Source organism: Aythya marila (genome assembly GCF_965140915.1).
Source record: "Aythya marila genome assembly, chromosome: 8".
Lineage (NCBI taxonomy): Eukaryota > Metazoa > Chordata > Aves > Anseriformes > Anatidae > Aythya > Aythya marila.
The window spans coordinates 29,699,534-29,723,896 of NC_139049.1; the positions used below are offsets into that span (position 1 = coordinate 29,699,534).

At 39.8% G+C, this 24,363-nt stretch overlaps 1 protein-coding gene across 8 annotated transcripts in view; it reads left to right on the plus strand.

The window, feature by feature from the left end:
• NFIA (nuclear factor I A) overlaps positions 1-24,363 on the plus strand; it is a 245,802-nt gene that overhangs the window by 199,835 nt on the left and 21,604 nt on the right. For 5 of the 8 annotated variants that reach the window (XM_082766228.1, XM_082766232.1, XM_082766233.1 and 2 more), the window contains 3 exons: positions 10,801-10,979; positions 13,519-13,684; positions 20,926-21,017. In XM_082766228.1, coding sequence (XP_082622354.1) covers positions 10,801-10,979; positions 13,519-13,684; positions 20,926-21,017 — 437 coding nt within the window. The remainder of the gene's footprint in view (positions 1-10,800; positions 10,980-13,518; positions 13,685-20,925; positions 21,018-24,363) is intronic. The other 3 variants (XM_082766230.1, XM_082766234.1, XM_082766229.1) reach the window with 2 other exon arrangements.

Here is a 24,363-nt window from a genome sequence, read left to right on the forward strand (position 1 = left end):
GACCAGATGTGCAGTGAGTGCTGGCACATGGATGCCAATGCTTCAGTGACTCCTCAGTAGTTCCAACAGATGGTGGTAAGATCCAAGTTTCTTTGGTGATAAGCTAGCAAAGTGATTCATGGAGCCTCACTTGATGATGGCAGTTTTTTGGGTATGACTCTATGAATGCACCATATGTCTTCTCTGGACCAGCGTGGTTAGGATTCAGTGCCTGGCAGATGGTAAATTGATCACCTATAGGGTGGCTTTAGCACTACTATCAGTTTTAGAATGTATTTCAAAGCCTTGAAAATTCAAGCAGTTAGATCTCTGTCTCCTACACAGCATACTTTTGATACCTTCAAGACAGATTACTTGGTGGTCAGTTTCTCACCACAGTATTCTAGTATTGCAAAGCCATCATGTATTGCTGGCATCTTTCGAAGTTTCCCAGACATTAGCTTGCTTGAACTCTTTACCAGACAGTGAAGGATTTAAATACTATGGGTGACAGGAGTATTTACATAAGTGGTTTTAGGTTTCCATGTATTGCTACTTACACTCTAGTGACTTTATATCTGGAGCTGGCTGAAACGTTAAATTGACCACGATCTTGTAAACCCAGGATATACAGCAGCCTGTGCTGCAGAGCATTCATGCATTTCCACAGAATATGACAACATAGATCCTGCAAGCCAAAAAGCAAGGAAGAAAAGGCAAGGAAAGTAAAAAAAAAAAAAAAAGAAGAATGTGATGGTATGTTAGGAAGATAAATGAAGGAGAAACACTATTACAAAGCACAGAAAATAAAGCACAAAGTGAAGAACCTGAGGAGCTGAGAGTATGAGCAGAATGAGAAGGGATGAAAGTCAACTAGTAGACTAGTTCCCATTACATTAATTTACGCCATAATAAGCATTGCTGTTGAGATTTTTATCAATATGAGGCCCACCAGGGAAATTGAACAAGATGGTACTTTCCGTTAGTTAGCAAAAACTTCATGCCACATATCTGGGAAGACATTGCACCCTTCAAAATTCTCCCTAGGGTCACCAAAACATCAGTGTCTGTTAGCTGTCCTATCGGGCAACTTCAGGTGAATAAAAGTGATAATTCCTGCTAATTCCAGAGCTAGTCAGTGTGAAAGGATGTTTTGTAACATACTATTCTGTTCAACTATCCATGGTTGCCCCTCGAAGCTGTCAGCTGTCAAACCACATAACACACATAACCTCCTACTTCCCTTTGAATTTTGACAAAAACAAAGCGGTGGAAGTTCATTTTGAGACAGATACCTCAGATCAAGGGATGTTAATGTTGATATAAGACAGCCAAGAGAGGGAGAGCCACACCACAAGGTTAGGAATGTACCAACAACAGTTGGGTAGAAACCAAAATAGCATCACAGTGAACAAGAGATTAGGCAACCCAGCCACAGCGCAAAGCGATGCTCCAATTTACAACGTCATGGAACAGGGAGGGCTCACCTGCTTTTAGCTGACTGCGTAGGTGAAGATTTTGAATTTTTCCTTTCATTCGCTTTGAAATAATATGAATCTTAAAGAAAAGCAGTTTCCTAACAGATGGCCTCAAGGTCAGGGTTAGTAATTGCCAGATGCCCTAGCCAAACTTCCATCTACTCTCATATCCTACGCAGGGGAGGACAGAGGGGAAGGCTTGCAAATGGTTAAAGCTTCAGCTAAACAAAAGTCAGGAACCGTGTAATTAAAACTCTACCTTTGTTGTATTGTAAAGAGTTAGCCTGTGACATAGGAAATATTTAAAGGAGCAGGCTGTTCAGCTAATTTGTGTGTGAGTGAACTGCTTAGACAGTCCTATCCTAAATTAACTGTAAGGCCACCCACTGAGATTGCCTCATAAAGGGCCATGATTGCTCAGCTTCGTTTTGTATAACCGTTCAATAATTACTAGATAAATGCATAACTAAAAGCTCTATTACACTAATAATTTGTACTGAGATAGATGTGTGGGACACCATGCTGGGTTAATTTGTCATCCCTGCAGCAAACTTCTAAAGAGGGCTCTTTTGCAGAGGAATTGTGTTAATATGTTGCTCCAGTGAGGACATGTTAGAGCAACAAGATGACTTGGTCGCTTAATCTCCTAAAGAGGCAAAATGCCTGGAGGGTAAGTGCCAGAAAGAAGAATGGGGGGTGATTAACACAGTGGACCCAGATTTAAACTCATCCTGACAAAAGGAGCTGATCTAACTGAGCAAAAGAATGAGAAAAGGGGAGTGTTAAAAATACTAATAGGATTTCATGCATCCCTAAAAAATAATATAAAAATAAAGTGCTGCAGGACCAAAGTATTTTACCCATGCTTTTACTGATTCAGTGTTCAGTTTCTTTGCTGTCTTTGATGTTATCCGTGAAGTTAAACTATATGCTTTAAACAGTGCACTGAACTATAATATTTTTATCTCTGCTTTATGCTAAATTCTTCTAGCTTCAGACACACACAAAAAGCACATTATTGCTTTAAATATGGAACCCATGTTTAAGCATGAGAGCTCTGGATTTTCAACCTCCTCTATTGACAGAACCATAAATCATGTTAAAGTTAAGTGAATTACTGTAGCGTGGAACTATAGCTTTAACAATGTTTATGTAGTATCAGCTTACCATCTACAGAATGAAAGGGGAAAAAAACACTGATATTAGAAATGGGAATGTGGAGTCCTATTAACTTAACAGCAATATATCACTCCAAAGTCACAGATTCCATTACCATGCCCTTTTTAGTATCAAAGCAGAATTATATCATCACACACATAAAGGTTGTGGTTTTTAAGAGAATTTACATTTCTATTGTAAACTTATCAACTGCATTTCATTATAAAAAAGACGTGATATATTCTCCTAGCTGTAGTTTTTATCATATATATGTGAATGCATCATGTGTATTAAAAACAATAATAATATGCAAAAGTTGCCAGAATTTGATGTGAAATAGGAATTCTACAAATAGGTTAAATTATTTTTTTTCACCTCAACCTTCCGTATTAGAAGAGAGGAATGCTTTCTATAGGTACGATTTTTATTCCTATACCTATGTGATCAGTTCTGCAGTACTGTGATTGCCCAAAGGTAGAAGAATTTTAGCATGTATTAGAAGAATCTGCTCAAAATAGCAAAGTTAACTGGCCCTCTGCCTACACCAGAATGTGAAACCAGCACTCAGTTCAGCTCTACAGGTTTTCGAAAGCAGCTTGTAATACTCACAATCCAGAGTAATACTCACAATAAACCCCGAGCCCAAACACAGCTTTAAGCATATTTTCCTTTTGCTAGGAACTCTGTGGGCAAAATGTCCTTCTGCCTCCCACTTGCTACTGCAAAATCTCTTACAGAGGGAGTATTTCCTGAACAACAGGCCCAGGTGCCTTATACCATTCTGGTCTTCAGAGCAACAAAAAGGGGCTGACAGCCAGCCCTGACTTGGAGTTACCATGGATCTGTTTTTTCAGCAGTGCTTAGCCGCCCACCTGCACTTGACTTCAGGAGCTGAGAGATGAACATTCTGCAATTCAGTCCCTCATCTTGATGTCCAGGGGCAGGAACAGATCTTCCATCCATCACATTTAGGGTATTTGAATCTCTCTTGCATTGGTCAGCTAATTATACTTTGAATATTTCAGCTATGTCTACAGACACAACGTGGAAGTAAGTGTCAGTGATACCTCAGTCTTACCCATGCTCAGAGGGTAAGGCCTATTTTCATTCTCTCTCCTCATGAGTGTCGTCTCTGCAAACATGGGCATGCAAGACAGGATCAGATTGAACTTAGCTTACCCATTGTCCTGATAGACATGTTACTAAAAGACCGCTTTGCAGCATTACAGGGCATGCCATGCGTAAGTTTTCCACTGATCTGAATTCCCTTCGAAGGTCTGGTCCTAGACTGGTCAGTCTTACCCTCAGCAGCTCAGTGTGTAAGTAGAGGCAAGTCCTTGCTACACTGAATACAGGATTGCTCTACATTTATCACCCTAAAGTCTATTCCTAATGGGCAGTAAGAAAAATGGGGACTTTCAGAAACCTTTGAAAGAGTTACGGGGACACAGCTCCCATTGAAATTGAAAAGCAGTTAATGAATTCTCCCAGGACCTCTGCAAATCCCAGCCCAAATTTCTTAATTATTTTTTACTTGTTTGGGTAACTGCTTTCATCACAAAAATCTCTGGGCTTAAAGCTATTGTTTTAGGCTTCTATTCTTTACCTCTTGTATTGTATTATACACAGAAGTGTAAGTTCCTTTCAACAAATTTGGATTATTGCCAGATCTCCTTATTAAAAAGTCACTCTTCATATTTCCGATAAACACAGCTGTTTCATGGTGTTTGAAAGCATTTCACATCAGCCAGCATGGTGGCTTAGCCAATTAGTACTCTAATATGGTCAATTTTGAGAATAAGTACCTTTGGGGTACAAAGGGTGGGATACATCTTGCATAATTTGAACTGGCACTTGCATCACTTAAATGCTAGGAGAAAGCTTACAGCATGCAGGGAGTTAAAGCAACCTAGAAGCCTGAAGTAGAAATATCTAGCAGAACAAACTGTTCCATAACATTTCCAGGGAAATGACTTTTAAAAAAATACTTTCTTAATTGTAATGAAGCCAATTATAATGGACTCAAAAACAACCTGATAAAAATGATCCTGTTTCATTATGATTATAATGTTACTATTTCTAGGAAGATTGATCAATGTTTAATGAGCTATTAGTAAACTTAATTATCACTTTATGCGGGAGGTATCTGAGCATTGTGCCCAAGCGAAGCCAATCCACTGTCAGTCTGATCTGATGGACTAGCCCTTGTGCCTGAGAAGGAGCAGTGGTTTTGCTTCCCCAGACCACTGATACCTTGGCCAGGTGAGGAGTGCAGGGTCTTTTCCTGAGTGAGAAAAGAGCGACACAAAATGACCCTTTTAAAGACTTCAGACAACTTTATGAAGAAAGAAATTTCATCCAATCATCTGAGCTTGAAGGGGCTGGCAAGGCTTTTTGGAAGAGGAGCTGGAAGGCGGATGGATCGATACCTCTCTCCCATACGTTGGGGAAATCTGAGCACTGCAGGTGTGACCACAAAGTCCCTTTACCACATCTGTGAGTTCTCCCAGGGAGAAAGGATCTCCTGTGCCTTTAGTAGAACTGTTCTTTTGTTCCAGGGGAAGGGCCTGAGTACTGTATATCTGAAGAAAACCATAAGCTGTTTAAAATCAGCTGATTCTTTATTACCTGATCATTCACTTGAATACAATATATAACTTTGTCTCTTATTCTTTTGCCTTACACATGAGAAGAACTAACCTAATCAATGAATGTGACAATTTATTAGTTAGTTTGTTATTGGCTACTAGAAGAAGGGGAAAGACAAGACTGAACTTCATAACCAAATGTTAGGATTTAGCTTTCTGAAAAATCCTCTTACTTCTATGCTGCACAACACCACAAACTTATAAAACACCCAAAAAATCCAGTATAGCATGCAACAGCTGTACTGCATAATTACTTGGCCCAATAGCAGTAGTTTTAAAATACTGGTCTATCTGTTGCAGGCCACCATACATTATCATCTCATTTCCAATAAAAAGTCTGGGATGTTTCAGATGAGCTTCAATGGAATTAGAATCATGTGTGCTCTGAAATATTTATGCTTGCCTTGAGATGGAAGGATAATTCCTGCTGCCTCACCCTCCCCCTCCAATAACAGATTTAATAACACCCAGTAGTCCAACTCCTCCATACCTACAGCAGGTAGAAGTGAACTTGTGATTAGGAATAGGAATATTTTCATAGGCAGTAGAACCTGTATTTTATGTCATTTAGTAAGGTCAATAATAAAATATAAATGTCACAGGCTGAAAGACGCCATGAAAAATATGGTTTGGCAGCATGGAGCTGCTTAGCGATACATAAATAATAAGTCAATAAGTAAATAAATAATGGACAAAGACCTGTTTTATCTTCCATTTGAAGATCTCAAAGAATTTACAGTCACTGATTGAGACTTGTAATATCCCATCAGAAACACATAAAGTAGCTGTAGCCCCTTCCTATGTGCAGAAAAACTTGCATCACTCTAGGCATGATTTTCAGAAGCAGAGACTTTATCATTTTTGTTACACATTCCTGTAGTTGTGACTAAAGTGTCTTGACTATGGTTACTTGCCCCTTTTAGAGGTAAATACACTTCAACAAAGAGATTATGCTGTAGTTAAGAAGTAGGTCTGTCAGTTGAACCCATCTAATTTATTTGGGTTGAGTTCTTAGAAGTTTTAGATAGATAGGTAAAATGTTCCCAGGAAATGAGGAATTTTTGAGATTTCCATGTAGTCCTTTACTTCTTGGGGATCACATTAATAAATTTCAAACTTCTCTTCTGAAAAGTAAGCCATAAGATATAGGAATTTCAAATTTACCATTGATTAATAGGCATCATTTAGATGAAACCCCTCATGTTTCAGGCTGTAGGGGTGTTTCTTTAACACTCAGTCTGAGCAAGCCCTACCTGAAAGTAGATCAGGTTTTGGTTTTCTGTTTTCTTGTTTCTTGGGATCCTCTCACAGAATTAGATAAAAGCTGATGCCAATAGCCACAATCATAATGCTTTCATGAAATCTCTGATGAGGTTGTGTGAGCCATGGCAATTAAATTAAGATTGCAAAGCTAAATACCTGGCAAATACAGAAGGGCTGGGAAAAAAAAAAAGAAACAAAACAAAACAAAAAAACATTATAGAGATGACTTATGAAGAGTCAGATGGTATAATGGGGAGAGTAGGAAACAAGAGGAAAATGTGGACTTTTGGGGAACACTTTCAGAGGAGTAGGGGAAATAGTAACCTCAATGTGAAGTCTCCTCTACCTCACATCGTTTAATTGATTAAAAATATGTGTGAGGATCCATGAATTTGGAAACATAGCTTTGAAACTATGAACTTGTTTGAAAGGCTATTTTTACACACGCTGAAGTTAGTGACAACAGCCCAGCTATCAGAGTAATGGTGTATATATAGACCAGCAGTTCTTAGACTTTAGCATTTAATTCCCTTTCTCTAGTATAAGGCAGGCACACTTGCAGTGTTGATCAGTTTAATGGTAGTACATTCTTCCTCTTACCAAGCATCCCTTCCTACGGCCACTTGACAAATTCAGTATTTCCCAGTCGGAGACTGCAAAAACGAACCTGTTGGAGATCCTTGTTCCACCACTCACTTCTTACATCAATCCGTCTACACTGAGAAAATGAACCCTCAATGTCATTATATGGCACATGCTGATGCCTATTCAGTCTTGTTTCCTTCCCCTGGTCTTTCCAATGATCATCAGGAAGCCCTCTGAGGCTGTGCTGAGGAGCTGGCCAAGATTCAGAAGAGGAACCACTTTCTCCTTCTTGCGGCACCCTACCTTCCTGAATTATTGTTAATAATTCTACATTCATTTTGCTTCTCTCTGTCTTTGGGAATATCACTGAAAAATGATTTCCACTCTGTTTTCCACCCTGACATGCTGAACAGGTCAAAGGCACCAAAGACTCACTACTTACATACCTACGAAGACTTCTACTTTCTAAATTATCTTGTGCAGAACCATACCTTGGAAAAGTTAAATACAGTGTGGTTTCAGGCCTAGTTTTGAATTTCCGCATGTTCCCTGGGTACAATTTTTTATTCTTTCTTGTCTGATAGAAAATAGTATTTCTATCTCCTTTTCACCCAGCAGAAGAAAGGGAATGAGTTTGTTCCCAGATGTGTACAAAGTACAGGGCAGTTACTTAACAATTTTATGTCTTATTGACAGACCTGATGCTAAAATGATTTATTTTTTTAATAAATGATAAAAAAATCCTGATATATTTTTTACTTAATTAGATGTTTTCCACAGAAACCTTCCCCTCTCACTTTTATCTTCATCCTTCATCTTTCATTTGGCATAGAAGAAAAGGGGAAATATGAAAGGAGATATGAGGGAAGAGAAGAAAATTTTGTTTTGTATCAAACAAAGAGCAGAAATGCACACTAATGAAAATTTTGTTGTAGTCATCAAAATGCTTACCACCAACTTCTGTTGAATAAATATTCACGGCAAAATATTTTGACAAGCCCTGAAATTACAGTTGCTTCTGGGAGAAGGTGATGATGCATTCTTATCTGTAAAGTGGTTATGACATAAGTGTCATTAAAGCAGTTACACCTCAGGGGGTGGTGTGAGTGAGATCAGAGGCTGGCACTTTGGATGGAAACCATCTTACTGAAGGGAAGTGCTTGGCCTGGAGATACCTACCTCCGAGGCAGCACCAGTGGGCTCCCAAGATGCAGGCAGGATGGGCAGTGAAGTCTAGGAGCAGCTCATCTAACCAAAGGCAGTGGTCTACTTCTGGTTGAGAAGAACAGTTCCTTAGACTCCATTATTTCTGCTTAGTTCTCCATTGGTCCTAAGATAATTAGCTTAGATTAGCCCCGTGGTAGATACCTACATTTAACAAGGTGAATGCCATGTTGTTTTTACCCTTAACAGAAAAATTCAAAGTTACAGCATCTCTGGGGCTTGGGGACAGGAAAATAACCTTCATGTCTTCCTTTGAGGATTTGGATTCTTTTTCTGAAGAGCTATTAAATACGGTATAATTTAAGGTGCGAACTCTTAACAAAACATGTTTGTCTTAAAGTGAGTAAGAAGTAATTCATTGTGTTTGAAAAAAAAAAAAAAAAAAAAAGAAAGAGAGAGATAAGCACAGATGTGCAGACAGGCTGAGCAGGCTGGGCACACAGGTGTTTGCCTTGGCCGTGGAGCAGCTCTGAACATCTCTCTCACGAGGAGCACGGGATGTGCTTCTTCACGTTGCCTTCTCCCGAGTGCAGCACTGTGGGAGGATGTTTCCAGCCTGCACACCGCAGACCCTAGCTGTTGCAGGACAGGTACGGCCCGTGCTATCAGGAGTTTCACTGGGCACGCATCTTCTGTGGTCAGCCAGCTGGAGGCTGTGTGCTCACTTTCGGTTCCTCATCTTTACGCTTTCTCTTCGCAGCATTTTCCTGTTGCACGAGATGCGGCTCACACCGCTCGTTCCTGTGTTTCTCTTTCTGTTTTAAACAGTCTTCAGGGGAGCAGGCTGGGAGGGCTCACGGGGCTAACAGTGTTACGGGGGGGGCTTTCCACAGCAGGGATGAGAGCTTTGCATTCATCCCCTATCAGCATCCCAGGCATGAGAGCAGCTCTTTTTGGTGGTGGTGTCAAAGCAATCGTTCCTGTGCAGTTGGGGATAAAGAAGTACAGAGAAGTGCTGCCCAGCCAACCCTTAATGAATGTTTATAGAATAATGCAGTAGGATTCCTTGCTGCTGTCTCTGAGGACATGTTTTATCCACATCTTCAGGCTCTGATTTTGCTAATGGTTTAATAATGCTTAGAACAAAATTATAGTAAAGTGTCATGTTATTAAACTGGTGATGAGCAAGACTAAGAAGCAGATTTCAGTTTTTATTTATCTGAGGCTTTTTCATAACATTCATTGTGAAATGAGTGTTTGCTTGTTTATATTTGATTTTGGTTAACTTTCCTGCATCTCTCCAATTTTTCCAGAAGTGCCAAAGGCTTTTGTTTTCCACTTGTATATTTAACTTACTTCAAAGCCGATAAAAGAGTTTCTGTAGGATATTACATGCCTTGCTTAACCTTTATCTAATCGCGTGTGTGTGGTGTACAAGTATAGTAAATGCACGTGGACACCCCTGAAAGACTACAAGGATAGCATGCAAGGGAGCAACAGGGGTACAATGATTGCTGTTTGGTGAGAAATAAGCGATGATTTACAGATGAGCTTGTGCTCAGCCAGATCAATTGGCCATCCTAAAGAAAAAGCAAGTTCTCATTTTAGAGGGGAGAGGGAGAATACGTAGCACTGCGAATGGCAGCAGTTGGCTACCTCACGGTGACAACTAACAGTGGAAAGTACCCTGAGCTAACAAGGGTCCAGCCCAATCCATCTTGAATGGCAAAGGTGTCACGGAATGTAGGAGAGCATAAGTCTGTCTTCAGCTGCACTTATAGTACTGCTGGAATCGACTGAGGTAAAATTTGTCATTGCCAATGAGCTTGTGTGCATTACACCTTTACACCTTCACTCCAGCACATTTCCAGCTATCTTTTTCACAGCCGGCTCGTTGGCCTATAAATTCACCAAATTAAACACTATCCGTGAATGCAAGCAGGAGGCTTGTTGAAGATTTGAGCCTAACATTATTCAGGAGAAATGTAAATGTAATTTTCAAAACGATCTTGCCACTTTGTGCATGTTCATTAGATGAAAACAGATTACTTAAAATAAATGTTCCTAAACCGAGGTAGAAAAAAACCAACAACAAGGAGTGTTAGTGCATCTTTAAATTACCAGCCATTTATAGTACAATATAAAATGGATTCATATGTGCAAATCCAAGCTACACGAAATGTCAATTAAATCAACCCTAATTTCCCAAATACATTTTTTATTGCCTGATTGATCAGGGCTGCTCTTAAGGTGATGAATAGTTTTTGCTTCACAAAGGCCTGCTGATTCCTTTATACATGTCCACTGAAAACAGAGAAAATCCTTTTAAATGTCTAGCTCCATTTGCTTTCACGATCTAGATGAAGTGAGTGTAGGACACAATGTGGTCTAATATATTAATTGTGAAGATCAGATGTATAAACAATACTGTACAGTTAAAAAAAGACTAAAACTACAGTAGATTTAAACTGTTTTCTTTTCCAAAGGCAAAACTCTATATAACTTCTTTGTTTTCTTTCCTATAGCAAGTCCACATGCAACACCATCGACTCTTCATTTTCCAACATCACCCATTATTCAACAGCCTGGGCCATACTTCTCACACCCAGCAATCCGCTATCATCCTCAGGAGACTCTGAAAGAGTTTGTCCAACTTGTCTGCCCCGACGCTGGTCAGCAGGCTGGACAGGTGGGGTTCCTAAATGTAAGGAAGCTGTTTTTATTTCTTCAGAAGTGTTTGTCCTATGTAAAATTAACCATGGGCTTATGGGATTATTTTAACAGCATGTTGCTCACAGGAACACACCTTGAATAGTGGTTGGAAGGAAAAAAAAATGCTGCTTTTGCAAAAATATTTAAAAAACCAACAAAAACCTCCCCAAAAAACCACTCAACCACATTGTGGTGAAATCAGCTTAAACTGTCAGAGAAGGCAGTGATACAGTGACCTTTTGGGTCCCTCCACAAATGACTTTGCTGCATGCATTGTAACCCTAGTAGAACGAGGGTTAACAAAATATGAAGGCAGAATAATTTTTATTAATTATTTTTGAAGTTCAGGGGAGAGCGGGGGGGAAGGAGCAGGAAAAGGGAGGGTGAGAAACAGATGTTTCAGATCAGCTAAGTTCATTAAAAAAAAAAATACTGCCTTATAGCACTTTAGATCAAGTTGACCAGTACTTGAACTCAAGATGTTAAAAGTACAGTTTATTATGGTTTGTTATTTCTGTAAGCAGTTATCTTTTCCCCTTATCTCTATGAAAAATTAAGCAGAGTTCCAAAGCTTCAAATAACCATTTTCATTTTTTTTAATCAAATAAAGTGAATCATATTGCTATTATTGAAATAGCATTCCGGTCAAATACAGAATTTATAAATTTTATGTAAATCATATCTAAAATAATGCTCTGAATATTTCATGAAATGTAATGCCTGTAACTTTTTCCAGCCAATGAAGTAATAACTGGCAAAATTACTGTTTCTTTCCTGACATACATACGATTGAAAGTGTTAATGAGAATTAGTTTAATTATTAGCATCTAATTTATTACACTTATTTAATAAGCTATATTGTCCTCAGTGCTTTCCTTTCCCTAGCAGAAAAAACGGCTCTACTTATTCCAGCCAGTACTGGCTTTGAATAATGTCTGCAATATGTTAGCAGATACATTTATGTCTAGACAACAAATCAATATAGTGCTTTTCTTTTTCCTTGAGTATTCATTTGCTTAATTTATCCCAAACCATTCAGCATTATGAACTGTTAGCACACTCACAATGAACATACAGCAGGGGTCTTCTTGGCAGGAAAAGGACCTAATTGTGAGACAAGATAGTGTTTGAGAGATGTCACTAATATATTAGTTTATTAATGGTACTGGATGTTGGAAAAATAAATATCCCTAAAGGATTGCTTCTTACTGCAAACACTAGTAACTGCAGTCTTTGAAGTCGGTGGGAGTGCTGTTAAGTTAAATGCAGATGAATTTGAGTCTTATTTATGCCCTAAACCATTTTTGCTCTAGCACAAGTGTGATTTGCACCTACACGACTTTAAGGCTTTTTGTCAGTGCCAAAGCAGGTGAAATGAAAATAAGGTCCCAAGTGTTTGCCAGTATGAGTATTTTGTCCCCAGTAATTCAGGCTAATGGAAACCCTAACAGGAATTAAAATATTATTTTCTTTAGCAGTACTTAGAATATGGATCTCTATTTAAAGCTGAGCTTTAATCATCAATGGAAAAGCGAATGCTCATTGCCAGAAGAACTGCAGTGAGATCAATTTGTAGAGTGCTGTCGAAAGTGATCTCATCATTTTTGTCACTAAAATGGAACACCTGATTCACAGGCTGTCCTATTTTCTCTTTATGATGGCTTTTGGCATCTCTCTGTATGGTTTTCAAGTGTCCAGGCTGTATTAAAATGTAAACTTAACAAGTTGGAAGGGGGAAGGGGACATTGTTTTTTAAGCCTGTTTCTTGAATTAGTGATACTTGAAAATGCTTTTACTCATGGACAGGTTTTTCTGGTGATTAACTGAAAGACAACACCTGTGTAGCTAGGCCTATTCCACCTGTGACTGACCACATCCCAGACTAAATATATGGGGGTATTTTTCCTAATGTGCAAAATGAAGCAGCTCTAAGTTCAGCTGTTTCTCCACAGAATTGTAATGGCAACTAAGCTGAGCTACACCATTGCTAACTGAAAAAGGATGTGGGAGTGTAGTTACTTTAATATATACTCATTCATTTTTCCTGTAATAAGATATCAGCATGACTTTTAAGACCACCAGAAATGCTTATTTTTTCTTTTAATGAGCAGTATCTTTAAGAAATTTACACTCAAGTCCGAGGCACTGATATCCTAAGGGTATAGCAGAGTCACGAATCTGGGACTTGCAAGGGATTGAAAATACTGCTTAAACTCTCACTGAGCATGAGTTAGTGGCTGCAGGAAATGTAAAGAATGGTAGAATTTAATCCAGAGCAACCCAGACCAGTTGCAGTAGGATAAATGTTTAAAAATGAGAATTTCTTTAGTTTCACAAGATTCACAGGGCTTGAAACAAAATTCCTTGAAACCAATGGAGAATTAGACACAGCACTTTCTTTGCCACCTCTTTTTTTTTTTAAAGTAATTGTAAATATAGTGGACATAGTTTGAAACTGGACTGTTATTACCGGAGGTTCCTAATAGCTGGTTTTTAGTATAATTTTTGTCTGTTTGCTTGTTTTTTGGCAGCCCAATGGTAGCAGCCAAGGCAAGGTGCACAATCCATTCCTTCCTACCCCAATGTTGCCACCACCACCTCCGCCACCAATGGCTAGGCCTGTGCCTCTGCCAGTGCCAGACACAAAACCTCCAACTACATCAACAGAAGGAGGGGCCACCTCTCCCACTTCTCCAAGTAAGTATAGATGCAGCGGGAACCAAGGGCTACCAGCAGTGCACAATGTGCTGCTTCATCGTGTATCTCCTGGTCAGAAATTAGGACTGGATTAGTTCTGAGGACATAGGAGAGCTCTGATCTGTATAGGATTGACAAAATTCTTAGCGTGTTTTATATTAATGAGAGTTAGCCGAAGGTTACAGCTTTATTTATAATTTTGATGGCATTTCACATACCTACGTATAAGAGAAAGCAAGGCCAGTAGCTAAGTTTTGACACAGACCTGGGACCTTTGGGATCTTCTGTGCTGTCATGAGGAGGCAGTTTGGTATCTCAGGACAGGCTTTTGAGGATAGATACTGCATGGACGTCAGACAGATAGCCTCACAGAAAGCATCGCTGCTTATACATACTGGGCTAAACTAACAACCCTTTTGAGTTCTCTTCATTTATAGTTCTTTTGGGAATAAGTCTTCTTAGATTAACCCAGACGTCTTTCCCGTATTACTTGGTTCCCGAGCCCTGCGTTTTGGGCAAGAAGCTATGGTATTTCTTAGGCCCAGGGAGAAAGCTTTCATCCTCTCTCCACCACCCACACGGCTCCCATATGTATTTTGTGTAGCCACAAGTCAAATATACAAATTCCTGGATACACACTTGGGGATACCACTTTGGACTCACTCTGCTGGGAAACAAATGCGATTCAGCTGGGCTTGATGCTTTAAAAAAGTCTGGATGTTCAGGGAGTTAATTGTGAAATGATTTAATGAAGCTATGCTCAAACTGACATTTAAAAACAAAAGGGAAGCTTTCAATGCTTTAATGGCAACTGCAGGGGACTTGTTCCACAGTGAAGGGAGTCCAAATAACATCCACAAACAAAAATCAATCTAATCGAAAGAGCAAATCCCTTTGTGTGCTTTTCAAGCTTATTATTTAAATGCTATATGCAACCGCTGCTTGATGGTCAAAGAGGTATTGGCTATTCAGAACATGTGAAGCCGAAAACTTCTAAATCTTTATATACTGTTCAGGAGATTTGCACAGGTTCCATCGGGCATTTTTAAAATCTGGTAGTTCTTAGAGTTTTGCATCTCCTTCTGCTATGTGAAAGTACACAACTGCAAACTAAGCAAGATGCTCCAGCTTGCTTAGGTATTAAACTGGGTTTTAGTATGAGACAGTCTGGTAAGATTGTGAATGTGATCTTCTAGAATTAGAACTTCTAGAATTGATCAGCAAATTTTTGTTGAACCAAGAAGTTGATTCATTCCCTCCCCTCCACTTCTCTTTCTGACCTAAGCCCAACACTTGTGCTATCAGGAAGTTTTGATGCTTTCTGACGGGAGATACCATCTTTTAAGTCCTATCAATAAGATTCAGCAGTGGAATCTAAAAGGTTAATGTTTAGTCATAGTTATCAGTGAATACAGTCAGCAATGCCTTACTATTTCCTGGTCTTCAGAACTGGGAAAAACGAAACTAGGTCAATGTATATGTGTCATCACAGTTGTGACTCAGTTTACTGGCAGCGTGTGGTATCTAAACGAAAAAAATTCCCAACATCATTTCAGCAGTAATCTTAATACTTATATTTTGTGATACCGTGATCATGTAAACAAGCTAAATGCGTGTTTGGCCTGATTCTCAGCTGGCATCACACTTGGCATTTGTCCACTGAAGTTAGCAGAACACCACCGATCGGTATCGGCTCCGGCTGGTCACTGTGGCTGAGTGTTCAGCAGACAGCTGCCACATTAATTGGGAATCGAGGTTTCTCAAGAGCAGCTAGTTAATGGTATTTAAACAAAAGATTAGGAAAATAATTACTGTTTGTTAATTAGCTACGCTGATATCTAAACATATAGCTCTGTACATATTCAAGCATGCATCTTCCTTTTGGTAAGAAACAAGGGTTTTGAATAACAGTGAATTGAGTTGTAAAGAAGCATATAATTTAATTTAGGGACAAATTTTACAGAAAAGTAGATTGTAGGGAATGCTTTCTAAGAAAGAAATCACATATATACTAAAGCCAGGGGAAGTGGCTGGCCACATAAAGAGGAAGACAAAGTGAGGTTCCTAGCCTTTCAGAGAAAGTTTACCAGGAGGGTCCACTGGACATCATTTGGTATGTCAGTGAGTACCAGCCTCCCATTTGTGTCAGTGTTTATTTTTTTCTTAACTAAATATTAGCCTTCAAATAGCAAGTGCAGATTCACCAGAGTTTCATAAAAGCTGCACAAAAAGGTACCCTCCATGGCGACGAACTGCTTGAGTGCACCGTTTCGGGGAGTGTCGCTGGGTTATGGCTGACTGCCCTGCAGAGCTTTAGGATATTGGAAAGTCACTTATGCAACAAAGACAGGAGTGATGTTAGAGTTTGGCCAGACTCTCTCCTTAGCTGTGTGGAGGAGAATGAGCCCCCCTCTCACCCCCCCAAGGAAATGGAGTGAAAGGGGTTGGCATTTGCTCCATTCTCCTTCCCTTTTTTGGTCGAGCAGAAAGCCCTCTGCAGAAACAAAATGCAGTTACGGCCCTACCAAAAATTGGAATATGGCCCTCCTGAGGGGTGCAGGAGCCAGGAGCAGCTGTTCAATACAGCGTGGCCTCCTGGGAACAAGAGCTAAAAATCACAACAAGGTGGTTAATGATTCTCAGAGCAATAGTGAAACTCTCCAGCTGTGACATTAACCAAAACATGAACATTAGTGCTGTCCAAGGAAGGAAGAGCCCCTGGAGATGCACCCTGAGGATTTGCCACTACTGGGTGGCCAGGCATGCTCTGGGAGTTGAAAATTTCAGCTGCAGATCCTATCCCTTTGGAAAGCCAGCATTTTGCTCAGTGAGATGACACAATGGAGATGGGATCCATGAAGTTTAGGAGGGTTCATTTTTCCTCCATAAAAAGACCTTTCAATAGAACACATCCTTGATATCAGACACAGCCCCAAAATTGCTATCTTATTTCAGATCTTGTCTCAATTTTGTTCTGGTGGTAACCCATAACAAACACAAAACAATATTTTTGTCAAACTAGACAGTTTTCTGGGCTTAATATCTCATTGCCCAAAGAAAACACCACCTCCACTACATGCCGGTTGGACTTTATCACTATCATAGCTGAATCTGAGTGTTAGAATCTGTGGCCTTCATTCAGATGCAGAGTCTAAGATATTGTCATCCTGTACACCATCATTTCTAAAAAGCATTTTCTGACTAAATGTTATTTTCTCAGGTTTACAACTCTGCATGGGGGAAAACAGCTATTTTCCCTTGTTGGGCAAGATTGTTATCGGTTAATGTCCTCTTGCACAAAGGATTTTTCGTGTTAAACAGCATTTGTGTCAGGATGAGAAGGATGATCTGGTGGCTGCAATGCTGGATTCATAATCAGATTGGATTTCTCTTGCCTTCTCTGCTATGCATTGACTAAGCACCCTCTGGGCAAGCCATTTCAGCTTTCTGTTCTCTCCTTTCCCCTTCCATAAAATAGAGGGTGATGACTATATCATTTAATTTGTTAGAATTTGCGGTTCTCTCTAAGATACTCAGCTGCAGAGTGCATTGTGGTAGGAACTGCTGTATTGCACCGTGTTCCTCCAGTTAATTCTCTTGCTAAACTGACTTCGAGTCCTCTGAAAAAAAAAGTACAGCTTTTCCTATCAAGCACATGTACTTGTTGATTTGGTCTATAAAAGAGAGAACTAGTGGTACACTAGATTATTGCTCATCCAGATTATCTTTATCAACCAAAAGTTTTTTATTTTCAATCCAGAACTGATAACTAAAATACTCCTATACTTAATAGATATTATTTCAGGAAAGTATATTTTAAATTAACATTCTGCTACTGCTGACAATTTTAAAATACATGACATTCCAAAACTGTTTGTTTGTCTTGTCTTTCATACAATTTCTTGCCATTTTGGCTAAATATCAAAGCTGTCTGTGTGAGCAAATGTTCTTTCCCTGCCAGCTCCTGTTTTGCTTGTTCCTGAAGTGAAGCATCATAGCAAATTTGTGGCATCACATTCATTTCCTTGGCTATGGGCTATGATGTTGCAAACAACCCTTAGTGAATTCCAGTAGCAGAAAGACTAGGCTGGGCAGGAAGATGTTCCTGTGCAAGCCCAGCGGGCCAGCTGTCAGCTAGTGCAAAGTACTCTAGTTCTATGCAATTCCCATAGAGCAAAGCTGATAAAGATCAGGAGATCTGCCTTAGAGACCTAGCTTCTGTTCCCTTCCATGCTTTGGCTTTTCCTGTTCATAAAAAGGAGTGTGTAGATCCCATGGCAGGTCTAGCATACCTATGTATACTAAAACTTAATGCAAGTAAACTGTAAATTAACATCGTGAGTGGTTTGCACCACCCTAATCTCAGAACAGAGGGCAGAGATCATAAGTGGTAGGACTTCCAGGAATCCCACCCCGATGTCATTCAAGGGTGTATATATGAGGACACTAAGAATTGGCAAGAAACCATGTTGATGATCCTCTGAGCAGTACTTGGTGTTGCTCTCCTTTGGAACAAAGTTTCCTGTGCTGGAACAGGAGTCACTGCTAATATGTATCCCGTGTCAATTTACTATTCTGAGCCAAAATGGCCGGTTACAACCCTCAAACATCTCATGGCATTTTACAGCAAAGTGGGATTAGCATCTTGGGAGAGTCTGGTGTAAAGCCTGCTCTGCACACACACTCCCTGTAGCTTTGGTGCTCTTCACTTCTTGGCTCTAGCAATGCAGTTATATGCCCTTAAGGAAATACCAAGCTGACATCCGAATATTTTCAGAAAGTAAGTTAAACATAGTTTGGAGCATTACGGAAGAAAGGTATACACAGTAATTCACCCAGAAAGGTTTGAGGGGACTTTTGTACAGATTACACAGTTTTTGAAATGCTTCAGAATCTGTTTGAACACAGAAGACATTTAAGACAGTGTTCTGATGGTTTCCCTTTGATTTTCTACCAAATATAACAGCATAAGTATCTGCCAACAGGGAACTGTAAACAAGATCTTGAGTTCCTTCCCCTCTGAGTGGAACTTACCTTCTCCAAGGGATTACATGGCCTCTCCACTCATTTTGTTCCCTAAAAGTAGACCAAAAGAACCAAAACTGTCTGAGCTTTTAGTTAATTATCCCAACTGTAGAAGGAATTTTTATTCTTGTACAACGTAGGGTTCAGTAGTTAAATTAAAAAAAAAAAAATCTCACTATAAAACAGTGCAAAAAAAATCTTTATACGTGATACCAGTAACAGAGATGTATCATTTGCAAATCTGTGGCTTCTTTGAATTATTAAGCAAATGAAGACAGTAAAAAGGCAAGGAGAACATCTCACCAAATCTACTCAGTTCACTTCTTCCTTGATTTGAAGATAGGAATAGCAGCCAACGTAGCTGTTTGTACTCTACTCTGCACGCTGCACTGCAGTTTGTAAAATCATCTTGGAAAGCTCAATTCATGCACTTAAAAATTCCTTTAAATCTTTGTGATGGACAGGTGTTCCTTGCATGATTTTTGCAAGTACTAGCAAAGTGTTTTTGAAAGAAAAGCTCACCTCACCAGAAACAACTGGGAAGATTTCATTCTTAGAAGTTAGGAGTGCCTTATCTCCCCTCAGATCAGAAAGAAATGAAGATATGCAGTTCCTGGGGTGACTTCAGGGGAATGCTGTGTGAGAAAGAGAAGCTGTCTCACTTAATTGTAAGAAAAAGGCATCAGGAATGTTTGTCAGATTCAGATAGAGAGCAAAGGGAAGGATGCACTTCTGCATTCCTGTAGACTTGGGAACTCCTCACCAAAGGGTTTTGTGGGATGCAAAAAGTTTGTACGGGCAGAAAAAAAAAAAAAAAAAGTTTGCACCAGTGAGAAATCCCTTGCAGGCTGTTAAGTACAGGGCTATCCCTCAGCTGAGAATACTCAGAGAGTAGGAAAGACTATGGAAAAATAAATTATGTGATTATGCATCTGCTTATGGTCCCTGCAAGAGAGAGGACTCTGGATGAGATGGACCATTGGTTTGATTCCATGTATTTAAGCCAAAGACTCCTCCAATGTAATGCCTCCTCACCAAACATTTTGCCTTAAGAAAGGCAACAGGCTTCATCTACTCAGACAACTCAGTGTCTTCTCTGACTCTTAACTCACTTTATTTTTCTGTAACGTTGAGGCCTGAACATTATATTTAGCCTGACTGGAATTTGGCAAGTAACTTTCCTTTTAACATTGTTTTTTGTCTCTTCATTGGATAGCTAGATTGTCTGGGGATTTTATTCAGCAGAATGCATTCCCATAAATATATTTAAAATAGACAGAATCACTGTTTGTATTAAGGCATCTATTCAGGTTATTTGAATTTAGATCTGAATGTGCAAAAACTGCACAAAGGTGAAGATTGCAGGGGGGATTCTCAAATGAGAGGAAGACTGAAAATGCATTGAAAGCTTTTGAATTTGGAAGTACGTGGCATTGTGTACGGTTGCAGTGGAGAATATAATGCAACAACAAAATCATTAAAGTACTTCAAGTTTGGAAGTAATCTGGGTTCTTGGCTTGCATTGCATTTAATAGCTTTACATTTATGGGAGCCATTCCAGTTTTTAAAGGCAGCTCCAGCCTTCAGACTGATTGCACTTACCACCCCAGTGAAACTGCAACCCATTAATTTTTTACCGAAAGGATCTTCCTAGTTTGTCAAACACATCAAGTGAACATTTTAGAGAGTGCAGACCACAGCAGTATGAAAAACAAAACTTTGTATTGAGAGGGAATGCTGGATTAGCACGAACTAGGGGTCCGATTCTGTTAATAAACTCCTCAGTACATTTGCTGCTGTACAAATCCCATTAGAGCCAGCAATACCACACGTCCCGGGGTAATAATAGCCAAGGATATGTGCAATACCAGGAGCTATACAGGTCTCTTGTACTGTCTGTCACAGCACCCAGAGGCCTGCAGCAGGTCTCTGAGATGGGGAACGGCACAGAGCAGCTGAGCACCTTTCTCCCAACGCATGGCATTGCCTTGTTGTGCCAGCAGCCAGCTCCCAGCAGCCCAGCTCCCTACACGTCTATACCCCACCACTAGGACCAAGCCTCTCCAGTGTCTAAAACCAAACTCTCGCTCTCTAAAACGTTTTGCACATTTCTATGTTAAACATCTGCTTAGGTGGCTCTGAGACAGTGTGTTTTGGTGTTGTTCGTGTGCAATCTAGTGCCGCTTCCTCAACGCATGTGTCCCTTCCCTTCACAGCCTACTCGACACCCAGCACCTCCCCCGCAAACCGATTCGTCAGTGTTGGACCACGGGATCCAAGCTTTGTAAATATCCCTCAACAGACTCAGGTGGGCCGCTTTCGACTTCTCTGTATGCCTGCAGCCTCTTCTTCTTCAGTGTACTCTAACGTGTCCCTCCGGAGCCAGCTGCATTGCCGCTGTCACTTCACCCACATGGTCTCAGTAACTACAGTGAAATGTCACTTGCAGTTTGTTTGTCTGTTGTGTTTTTTTGGGCTTACGTAGTAATAACGCTGCTTTCGTAACTGGAAAGATCTCTCTTGCTTTCTAAGATATTGCTTCTAGTGCACATTTTGTTCCCCTGGGACTGAGTTTTCAGACTTTGACTCCAAGCCGTACCCTAGGCAGTTGCATTTAATTGCAAACGCAAAAGGAGCTGAGAGAGACCCATCAGGTAACAGTGCACCTTAGTCCCCCGCCGAATCCAACGGGAGATTTTGCCAAGGACTTCCACATAAAGAAATAGACTCGAATTCCTGGTTGGCTGCTTGCATGGTGGGTTTTGAGCGAGCAGGCGATTTTGTAATTGCAAGCACATCTGTTTCCCTACACAAAGAGAAAAAAGTCCAGTTGAGGCAGGCCTATAAAGCTGGGTTAACTGAATTCATAGACCTGCTATGGTCGAATCAGAAGCTCAAGTAAACATTTGTGTTTCTTTAGGAGAAGGACAAGGTTTAAATGTGCTTTTTCCAAGCTGTATCAAATTCCCAGGGTCGATTAAGAAAATAGTTGTTGGCAGTTTTGTTAGCAGCTAATTTGAGCCAGATGTTGAAAAAATTAAGTCTATGCTTAATATCACGTTATCATGGGGGAGAAGGTATAAAGAAGTGAGTAGCAGTAGTGTTTTAGGACAACTTTTGTTTGTAGTTTTAAGTGATTGCTTAACTACATTACAATTCTTTCAAAGGCTAACATCGAGAAATATTTGTAATTTTGTTCTTAGCTGGCTGGGATGACTAAAAAGTAATAATTTAAGTAACTAACAAACTGCAGAGTACTACTTCTAGCTCTTATAAGTTCTTTCAAATCAGTTATATGCATCTGCACAATTAGTGTGCAGATTCCTGGCTGGCACTTGCCACAGTCCAGTGTATCCATGAAGACGGACTCTTCCTCGTGACAGCTCCAGCACCTATGCTGTCAGTGAAACACACACGTCACTCATTACCAAAGATTTTCAGTTTACAGGGCAGCAGCCAGATGCCTGTGAACACAATGTGTTTTCTTGCTATCTCTTCTTTGTGTACAATTTGTTAGGGGCTTTAGTTTATAGCTCTTTCGACAGCACAGGTTAAACTGCATCGGATCTCAAACCTTCTCTGCATTAAATAGGGTCACAGAAAGTACACCAGCAGTGCAGAGCAGGGTTTTAACTCATCAGGTTCTGATTTTTTTTTTACACATTAACAAAATGCAACCTGCACCCCCACTTTTCAGGCCTCTTCCTTTATTTGGTTCATTTACGTGACAAGTTTTAATGTGCCTTCACATTTAAATCATATTTCTCCAGTCATCGCGGAAACAACTGAAATGCACACAAATACACTGAAAGCAGGAAATGGGAATGTTAAGGTATACTGTTAAAGTCCTTAAGCATTTGGTCTTTTTCTTCATAGCTCAGGAAACTTGAAACCCTTTGGAGAATGCTACATTACCTTTTCCAAAAGACTTGAAAAACAACTAGTTGGTAAATTGATTATGTAGTAAGACACAACAGTATTAAGTCTCCAAAATATTCTAAACTTATTTGCATCCCGCAGCCTAGGTTTCCCAGATAAGTTTGTTGACTGTAAACTTTTATCCTCCTTATTTATGACTTAAATCATTTTAAAGTGCTCTAGCCTTACTTTAAGTGCTTCTATGTAATGCAGTGTAGTGAATAACAATGCTGTACAGTGAAAAACAATACTGGAGCATGGCTTTCAATTAAAGTCAAACATGCTGCAGTGGGTAAGGAGACTGACTTCCAGTCTCTGACTCCAGCTGCATCTCCGTGCTTCTATACATCATTACACCACCACAACCCACTTGATACTAAATATATAATTTATCAGTAAAGCTCACTACTTATTCATGAAACAACTCTGAAGTTGACCATGTTTTAAATCATAGGAGTGAGGTAAAAATACGAACTGCAATGATTTGGGATTTACTTAGCATTCCTCTAAACAAAGACGTGCTTTTGTAATTTTTTTGCAGGACATTAGTGTATAAATTAGGAAGATCACTTAGGATATTTTCAAAATGAAAATATAAAAACAAATAAGACTGTGTTATTAAAAGCAGCTGGGATGGCTGCTTTCCATCAGGATTTTTATAGCACATTCAGACTCGGGATAAGATATGGGTCCTGAGGACCACGAACAGTCAGGACACACGGCTTCCTTAGACAAGAGGAAGCAGTGAACACTGAAGGCTTCTGAAAATCAAGCTGGTAGCTAAAATATAAGGGTTAAACAACTCCTTACTGCTGCAATCAAAAAAAAAAAAAAAAAAAGACTTTTTTTATGATCAGCGATTTGGTTGCTCTGATTTTCTCTTTCAGTTGGTGGGTCGTTTGACTACAGGCACCAGTTATACATTGTGGTTATTAGACTTAAAGTGCTGCAAAGGCGCGTCTGTGCGCGGGGATGTGGCAGTGGCGTTGTGCAGAAGTCCCATTTCCCATACATGGGCATTCGCGGGCTTTCACAGAACATTGGAATAAAATCGCAGACAAATGTACAACAGCATGGCAGGGTTTGAGCAAGGATCGTTCTGTCCTGTGCTGTTTTTAAACAACCCAAACCAGTACATGCCTTTCTTAATGGGCATTATAAAAATTAGCAGTAGACATTTCCATTAGAAGCATGTCCTAATTTATGTCAGATTGCTTCAAACATAATCCCTTAAAGGAATTTTTTACCATTTATATAATATTTTACTTAGAGAAAGGCTGTATCAACAAATGTTGTAGCCAGACTACATCTTCGTGACACAGGAGACCAGGAAATAAACTGATTTAAGTCAGTAGTTCTGATTCAGTAATGAAAGCCCCAAAAGGGCTGTCGGGTTTGCCAGTTCTTAGCCACTTCAAAACTTTTCAGTTGGTTTGCTTTTTCAGATGCTGCCTTTGCTCACCCGCTCCGTCACTCTGCTGCTCCGGTGGCTCACCACATAATTGTCCTATCTGGGGGGTTGTTTGAATCTAAATTTCTGTTTGAGCTATTAGAAGAAACACTTGACTTGGCATCCTCCGTGTATGTTGACATAAAGGCACAGGTGTTGTAACCTTTGCTTGATAAATCATTTACTTTTGCTACTTGACTTGCAAGCAATATGGGGGCATCAGCTTTTTAACTGCCTTTTCCATATGCAAATCAGAAATACAGTATGCCTGGGGTACACAGGCTTT